This window comes from Chenopodium album, chromosome 7 (assembly GCF_948465745.1).
Source record: "Chenopodium album chromosome 7, dcCheAlbu1.1, whole genome shotgun sequence".
NCBI lineage: Eukaryota > Viridiplantae > Streptophyta > Magnoliopsida > Caryophyllales > Amaranthaceae > Chenopodium > Chenopodium album.
The window spans coordinates 77019095-77027805 of NC_137840.1; the positions used below are offsets into that span (position 1 = coordinate 77019095).

General features: G+C 37.3%; 2 protein-coding genes across 4 annotated transcripts; one reads left to right on the plus strand and one right to left on the minus strand.

Annotated features, from left to right (window-relative positions):
* The first annotated feature begins 219 nt into the window (after nt 1-219).
* LOC145639715 (adenylate kinase, chloroplastic-like) lies at nt 220-5617 on the plus strand. 3 transcript variants are annotated; one of them, XM_081691038.1, is made up of 8 exons: nt 220-573; nt 970-1068; nt 1443-1571; nt 1655-1789; nt 2483-2629; nt 2798-2872; nt 4965-5090; nt 5486-5617. In XM_081691038.1, exons 1-7 carry the CDS (start codon nt 370-372, stop codon nt 5064-5066), a joined length of 891 nt encoding a protein of 296 aa, XP_081547164.1. In that variant the 5' UTR covers nt 220-369; the 3' UTR covers nt 5067-5090; nt 5486-5617. The 3 variants fall into 3 exon arrangements, with proteins under 3 accessions (XP_081547164.1, XP_081547165.1, XP_081547163.1); XM_081691039.1 differs by having other exon boundaries at nt 5481-5613; XM_081691037.1 differs by lacking the exon at nt 5486-5617 and having other exon boundaries at nt 224-573; nt 4965-5333.
* A 181-nt stretch (nt 5618-5798) lies between these two features.
* LOC145639714 (serine/threonine-protein kinase-like protein CCR4) lies at nt 5799-8232 on the minus strand. The gene has a single exon (XM_081691036.1). The coding sequence runs from the start codon at nt 8168-8170 to the stop codon at nt 5867-5869; it is 2304 nt and encodes a 767-aa protein (XP_081547162.1). The 5' UTR covers nt 8171-8232; the 3' UTR covers nt 5799-5866.
* Between the last annotated feature and the right edge of the window lie 479 nt (nt 8233-8711).

Genomic DNA, 8711 nt, shown 5'->3' on the forward strand with positions numbered 1-8711 from the left:
ATGAAACCAAAAGAAAAAAAAAAAAAAAAAAAAACTATCTCCGATTCTTATTACTCGCAACAAAGGAATACTCCGTATTTTTTGTCAAATAAATTATACCGGAGGTACCGAGGTAGTATATGGAGTGTTGCTTTGAGAGGCAAAGCGTATCCTATAAACAGGGTGGGCCGATGTACATTAGATAGCCTGAAATAGTATTAAAGAAGGGCCCACTTGTTTAGCTGGCCCTTCTGATTATCCCATCTGCCACGTACGCCTCACACTCTCCCTTCACTCTTCTTCTGTACTCTTTTTTAGAGAGAGAAAATAAACAAGAGAGAGAGAGAGAATCGCCGACGAAGAAGTCGGGAGGACGTCCAAATCGCAACAATGGCGTTCTCTGGATATTCTTCCATTTTAGGAAACCCTAATTCCGCCATTCTCTCTCCTCCTCCTCCTTCTCTTTCTCCTTCTCTTACATTATCCCCTAAATTATCTTCTATTTCCTTCAATCATCATCCTTCATTGTCTTTTCGATTCGATCATTCTCACCAAACTCGGATTCATCATCGTCGTCTTCATCGTAATTCCGTGGTAATTTCTTCTTTTTTAAATTATGATTTTTATTTTCTGTAAATGTTGTGAATCAATTGTTGATTTCTATCAATTTTGAATTTGGAATGCAATTTAGTAGGAAGTTTAATCTGAATCTAGTTGGAGATAATGGGAGGGTCAGGGTGGGATTTAGGATGTTCAATCTGATTGTTTTGGAGTGTTGGGAATAATTTGTTAATTTATGATTAGATTTCATAACTATTATTGAGTATTGATGACCTAATTATATCATGAATGTTGTTTTAGTATTAATGTTGTATCCTTTATTAGAAAGGGTTGCTGGAAATTGAAGATGAAATCGAAGATTATGTAAAGATATAGGATTTTTGGGGATTTACTAGAATGATGATTAATTGTGTTACTAATTGCTGGCAGGTTATGGCATCTACTAGTACTTCAAGGCCGCTGAGGATTATGATATCCGGTGCTCCGGCATCTGGCAAAGGGACGCAATGTGAGCTTATAACTGACAAAGTAAGCACATATCTCCCCCTCTCAGCCTCGCTTTCGAAGATTGATTTTGAGTGTTGAGTTTGATGGATGGTTGATGATTGATTTGAAAATCAGGCAGTTCCTCATTGTTTTGCTATTGTTGACATAGTGAACTATATAACATTCATTTATCATGATAAATTTTCTGTTGAAAGTGCTCTTATGTCAAAATTTATAACTAATGTTCCATGTATTATTTCTCTTCTTTCTTCTTATGTATGTACTATGCATCTCGCGCTTGTTGTGGGTCTTGTGGCTGTATGTACTATGTTATCTTTTGGTTCTCTGCTTGAAATTATCTTTATGGGATTGCCCCTGAAGAAAACAATTGAATCAGGTAATCCTCATATATGCAGTATGGTTTGGTGCATATTGCTGCTGGAGATTTGCTTCGGGCAGAGATTTCATCTGGTAGTGAAAACGGAAAACGAGCAAAGGAATACATGGATAAAGGACAGCTGGTTCCTGATGAAATTGTTGTAATGGTAACGTACTAATTTGCACAAATTTATACCACAATGTTTGCATTATCTGTTGACAGCTCCTTACTTTAGCTGTTATTATGCAGATGGTCAAAGACCGTCTGATGCAGCCTGATTCACAGGAGAAGGGCTGGCTTTTGGACGGATATCCAAGGAGCTTATCTCAGGCAATTGCTCTAAAAGACTTTGGGTTCCAGCCTGATCTTTTTATTCTTTTGGAAGTAAGGTTTTGTTTATCATTCTTCATTATTTAAGTGTTTTCCAGCAATTAGATGATTCTTTGCACCACAGTTATATCTAAGGAGATTCTCAAAGAGGGGCATTATAGTTTGCTAGTATTTTACCAACTCTTGCTTGATTTAACTTCAATTTTTCTTTCTATCTTTTGGTTTTTAATAGCCTAGTACAGTGTATTGGCCATATATGACCCCTCCATGACCACCTTTAACCAGCCATTGCCTTTAACCTCAGTTCTTTGAAAATTCTTCCGAACATAGAAGTAAAAAAATTAATCTTGACATGAATTGACAATCCATGGTATTATGAGAGAGCAGCATTTTGTGATGTATTCGATAGCAACCTTCAACCAATTTTCGACCCCCCTCCCCCCAAAAAAAAAATAAAAAAAAATAAAAAAAATTGCCCCCTTTCGTTATTTCTCTCATTTAAGTCATGTACTTGGGAAATCTGATACAATAGTTTTCTGGATTTTTTGATATCTATGTGGAAGCAACCATTTGGACATAACGCACAAATTACACTAGCCATAGCCCTAACTGACTTTGATTCTGAGATTTTGTCTTGTGATCTATAGATATTATACCATGGAAATTTGATTGGTTTTGTCTGTTAAAATATTGTGGCATTTTGTGGTCTTCTTTAGATTTACTTGGTATTTCTAAATGTATATGCAGGTACCTGAAGAATTGCTTGTTGAGAGGGTTGTTGGACGGAGACTAGATCCTGTTACTGGAAAAATCTACCATCTGACATATTCACCTCCTGAGAGTGATGAAATTGCTTCCAGGCTTACCCAGCGCTTTGATGATACTGAGGAGAAGGTATGCAGCTAGTCAATATTTGACCATGTTTCACTTATTTTTTTTTTATTATTTTTTTTTTTATAATGTTAATCTTCTTTTAAGGGCATTATGTAGGCGTATGTTGTCATTTACTTTACTTTAATTTTTTTTTTTTTTTGTTTTTTTTTTGTTTTTCATTGTATTTAGGTAAAATTGCCCTTGCAAACTCATCATCAAAATGTGGAGGCTGTGCTTTCCATGTACGAAGACATAATTGTGAAGGCATGTCTACTTATCTTATGCTTCTTTTTGTTTTCCCACATAATCTTTCATTTATGCCTGAGTAAAGTGCAACATGTCATGTTTCTTTATTTGTTTGTCTGATTTTATTCGGTATTTCACTGCCTTGTAAACTACACATCTCCATTTCCAAAGCCTATGGAAAATTCTTCTTAAGTAGTCATTTTGTGTTCACTTATTGAGTTGGTCGAGTATTCTATAATATTATAATGAACTTTGCTCTTGCCTTGATCTGAACTTCCCAAGGATATATGTTTGTGTAAGACATCTATATCTGTTTTTATGTTATTTGTCTGCACAAGGTGAAGAGTCCTAGTTTAGGTCATGGTAATGGTTGTTGAAAACTGAAATCAGGCTGTTGCTTTTCTTGGTCGTCTGAGTTTCTTTGTGGGAAGCATTTGGTGCCATTGACTTGATCATTTAAGAGCTCTTATCTGATTATCATAGATTTTACATCTTTGTCATGACTCATGAGATCTTTGTAATAACAGAAGGGAAAGGTTGAAGCACATCTAGACTTCTAAGGTGTCCCTAATTTACCCTTACAGAATGATTTATTAAAAGAATTTTATTTCCTTGTACGATAAGAACATGCCTACCCTGCAACAGGGGAACTGCCTGTCTCTTCACCCAAATTATCACAGTTCCTATCCATTTCCAAACCCTCTTATACACCTACCATCACTACTAATAATGTTTACTTTATGCTGAATGTGATTGTTGTCTGCAAGCGATAGGCTTTTTTGGTCAACCAAGCATTGGCAGAATTGAATAAGGAATGCCTGAAATTAGCAAATAATAATACCTATTTTTAATACTTAGCATACTATAGTCTGGTTTTACGGCTTTTACTCCTGGTTTGATCCAGTTCAGTTTAGCTTGGTGGGCAGGTAAGGAGAGTGGTAGGGTATTGAGTAACTGTAAAGAAATGATGAGAACTTCTTAATAAGTTGGTAACAAAAGGTCTGTTAGAGTTTTGTTGAATTAGTTATGAGGCAAAATGCGAGTTAGTACTCTCACCATTTTTTCGGGATAAAAGAGGGACTCTGAGAGGGTTGATGCTATCCATTTGGTCCCTTCTTGTAGGGCTGAGACGGAATGAGTTTAATAAAAAAGTTTGAAGGGGATGTTACAGACTTATAGGCCTCTATGTGCCTTGTATTATTTTCTCCAGGATTCTACTGTTTAAACACATTGGGCTTGCAGATTCTTCTCTGTTTGCCCTTTCTTCGGGGAAGCAGTTTAAGTTTAGTTAGCTTGTATATGGATGTTTTTGAAAATGTAGCTTATGGTTAATGTTGAGGATCGGCGTTTTAGAGTTGACTTAATATAGATGTTGCCACCAATTTGTCACCTACTCCTTTGAGCCTCAGACCTCAAGATACAGTAAGAAGTCTCAAGATGCTCCTTGGCTATACTGGCTGAATATTAAACAGTGCTGTACTCCAGAGGGAAAATTCTGTGCAGTATATTTGAGCATTTTGAAAGTTGAAATTTTCACATCAAGAGATGCTATCTGCTTAATAATTTAGAGTTACATCACCCACATATGGTTTTAATATAATTAAGTTAATATTGGGTTTGAAGCGGCTCCTTCATAAATTGGTAACGGGATGTTTTGTGCCCAAGATACTTTATCCACTCTTTATCTTTCCAATCTGCCTTAAAAGAGTTTTTCCAACCTGCCTTAAATATGTATTTGGTGTTCTGGGACAGATGTGTACTGTACCCATGTTGGGTAACATTAAAGTTTACTAAAACTCCTGGTACAGTAAGTACACTTACAAAAACTGACAGTTTCTTTGTTTTATGGGAGAAACTGGGTTTCAATTTTCAAATACGATTAACCTGATTTGAACAAGCTGGAACAGCAAAAACATCTGAAATGGAGTGCATGTAATATAGACACACACCCACACATTTTGTTACCTCTATTTGAACAACTGTGACTTGTAATGTGAGTTACATATTTAATATTTAATTATTCAGTTTTGGCACTGAGTATCATATATATTTCAAGTGCTCCCTTGTGTTAATCGTAACTAATTCAGGAAGTTTTTTTGGCTTTCTGCAGGTTGATGGTAGTGTTTTAAAAGAAGATGTATTTGCTCAGATTGACAAGGCCCTCTCCAATCTTGTGGAGCAAAAGACAGCTTCAGAATCTGTGGCAGCCTAGATGTGACTAGTAGTGAGCTTACACGTACTCTACCCGTCCTCTCTTCTTGCCAAAGATTCCCTTTATTTGTCACTAGATAGCCATTTTTATTTCCTACTGCTTGTAATCGTCTTGATTGTTGGTAATTCTTTTGTAGAAAGTTTTTGGTTGGTATACATAGAAGCAGCCCAGCTTTCATAAGAACTCGCCAAAATTAGTTTTGTTGTAAACATATGACAGAAATGAAGTTTATATCTTGATAAATGAAAGCCTCCATGGCATTGTACATTTTGGAGGCATCATATTACTTGTACAATTTGGAGGCATCATATTACTTTTATATATTGTGCTTAAATTCAAATATGTTTTCATTATTTACTGTGAAGAGTTTATAGAATGTATTTTATGAAAATATTGTGACTTCTGATTTGCTAGTGTAGCCTACTGGGAAGCAGTGTGGAAGACTCGCTGGAAGGTTTTCGAACTATTGACTATTGATATGGAAATCCAGACTTTATGATCATTGATTGAAGTCAACTTTGCATGAGGTATGCGCAAATTGCATTGATTTATGTTGAATATTTTCTACCTACATATATTAGGTGCACCTGTCCATTTCCTTCTTTTTTTTTTTATGGCCGAGATACTTCCGAAGGAAAGTTCTTTTTTTCTTTGTAGTGGATGGAAAAATTCTGTTGACGTTTGAAATAATTTACAAAGTTTACAATTGAAAAAAATATGATTTACAAAGTTGAAAAGTCCTTCCTATCAAATATTGGACTTGTCTCTTCTAACAGACCCTTGAGCTTCCAAGGAAATCGTCATCGTGAGGATCCAGTCGAAGATGGGGTCAGTGTTGGCGGAACCAAACAAGCCGCCAAGGCTCTTTCCAAGCAACTTACTACCTCTGACATTGATGGTCGACTTCGGCCCTCTAGGCCGACACAATCCACGGCTAGGTACCCTATGAACTGCACTGCCTCTATTTCCACTGGTGTTGGAGGCGGCACATTTGGGTCCAACACCCTGTGGATTTCACCCCTCATAATGTATGGCACCACAAAATCCACTACATTTCTTGGCATACCTTCTTCATTGGTATGGATGGCTTTGTATCCACTAAGTAATTCCAAGAGTACTACTCCAAAACTGTACACATCACTCTTTGTAGTCAATATGTGGAGTCTGTAGTACTCAGGATCGACGTATCCTAAAGTACCAGCAGCCCAAAGAGATAGGTGAGACTCCCCGTCTTGGGGTCCCATCAATGACAACCCAAAATCCGATACCTTGGCTGTCCAATTACTGTCTAGCAAAATGTTTGAAGGTTTAATGTCACGATGTATGATAGGTGGCACAGCATAGGCATGCAGATAGTCGATCCCCCTAGCTGCATCAAGTGCCACCTGAAGTCGATTAGGCCATGATGCAAGTGGAGATGAGCCCTTAAATTTGTGAATATGGTCATGTAGGGTACAATTACTCATGAACTCATAGACAAGCACTCTCTCATTTGCATCTTCGTAAAAGCCTAGTAGCCTAACAAGGTGCTTGTGGTTGAGCCTCGAGAGAAACTCGAGCTCAGCCATAAATGCAACATCCCTGTCTTCTTGCTTACGCCTGATTACCATTGCACTCGAGGCGGAAACTTCTGCTCGCTTAATTGCCACCTCTCTTCCATCTTCTAATATTGCGTGGTAGACTGTTCCAAAACTACCTATACCGATTCTATACTCTTGAGAAAAGTTGTCAGTCACTTTCACTAAGACCTCTAGAGAAAATTCCTCCAGGTGTCCTCCATTGCCCAAGCTATACATATGGCTTAACCTTTTTTCCAACACCGGTGGAGCCACTTGTTGATCTTGTGGCTCACGTCGTGGTATTTGGGGATTCTCGGCTAGCTCAATAGGTCCTGAATCATGCACCCGGCTTCCCCCACTTCCGTGACATCTACACAAGAAAAACACCAAAGATGCTACCAATGAAAGTGACCCTAAACAGCCTACTACTAAGAACACAACCATTTTAGGAGTCCAACCATTGCTATTATCTGAGGGCTCCAACTTCGAGTCTGGAGACGAAGGAGATAATGAAGGCGCCTTCGGATCACAACGTTGGCACACCATCATTCCCAAATCACAATAGTCACCATATCCTGGCAAAGGATCACATGATGGACAGTAACTAGTACAAGGTCCAGGCATCACCCTAGCAAAAACCAACTGATTCCCATTAAGAGTGCTATTCCCCCAACACAATACCGAATAATTCGAAGCAACAACACCACAAAAAACACTCCCTTTAGCTACAATCCCTATGAAATCCGTCTCCACCAATGTCGTAGGCATCCTAAAACCGTCGTCCCCCCAACAAACAACCGTGTCATTGACACGCACAGCGCAGCCTCGGTTATCTCCTAATGCTAAATCCTTGAACACACCATCTGGTTGATTTCCTACCACACTTCCCCAACAAGATAAACCTCCATTTAAAGATATTGCACAAGCATGTTGTGATCCAGCTGCAATAACACTATAATTCCCATTTTTAGGCTCTTTTCCCACAACTTTACTATCATTCCCTGAACATTCAATGCTACCATTATTACCATCTAAACCACAATAAAACTCATTACCAACAGCAATGCTGGAAAAACTTTCTCTGGTATTAGATTTCCAATCCCCCCACAACCAACAATTGATATTATTAGTCCTATTTACAATCCCACAAACGTGTGAGTTCCCAGCTTCAACTTCACTCAAAACCGGACCGCGATAAATTCTTTTATGTGACATGTTAGTCCAATTAACACCATCTAAGAACCTCCAGCATTCCATGACTGAATTAGATGATGCAAGAGATTGTGATCTCATTGCACAAAGGAATCCCTTTCCTCCCACAATTCTTGAGTATGATACATTAGGGAAAGGGATTCGGATTCCGGTTGGGAAACTAGTACAATTGATGAATGATTGTTTGTTCAATGAAGGTACTAATGCACAAACTAGTGTTTGGTTAGAGGTGTAGGAAATGGAAACAGAGGAAAGGGAATTGAATTGAGGAAAACAAAGGAAGCAAAAGGTTAAAATGAAGAATAAAGTTTGGAATTGAAGTGGGAAAGCCATAGAAATGATGGTTTCATTGTTAGGGAAGAAGAGTAAGGTAGAATGAGCTGAAAAAAAATGAAATTTATTTAAGGGGGTTTTTAAAATGTAATGTAGAAAATTAAGGTATGTTTATAGACCCATTTTACGCGTTAGGAATAATAATGTAAAGAAAAGTTTGTATTATAATTTAGATTGGAATGTAAATATAATTATAATAGTAGTTGTATGACTAAGTCATAGTTTGAATGGATCATAAAAGAGTAGACTAATAAAGGACTAAAGCAGACGCGTCAACATCTGAGTTACTCGGTCTGTAACTCGTAATTTCCCTACACGACTCGTGCGAGTTGACTCGTGTAATACATGATTAACATGATTTTATTTTTATTTTTATTTTTATTATTACTTTAATTTTTTTTATTATACTACTAAACATTGTTACACATTGTTAATATTTTTAATCATGTTGACCATCCTCTATAGTAGAATTTGTTATATACACCCTGATGTACCCGTATGATACCTCTTTACTATAATATAAATACATTGTAATAACAAT

Coding starts and splice junctions, on each gene's coding strand:
- LOC145639715 (XM_081691038.1), top strand. CDS start 370: ATGGCGTTCTCTGGATATTCTTCCATTTTAGGAAACCCTAATTCCGCC. Junction 1,069..1,442: donor GTGAGCTTATAACTGACAAA/GTAAGCACATAT, acceptor TCATATATGCAG/TATGGTTTGGTGCATATTGC. Junction 1,572..1,654: donor CTGATGAAATTGTTGTAATG/GTAACGTACTAA, acceptor GTTATTATGCAG/ATGGTCAAAGACCGTCTGAT.
- LOC145639714 (XM_081691036.1), bottom strand. CDS start 8,170: ATGGCTTTCCCACTTCAATTCCAAACTTTATTCTTCATTTTAACCTTT.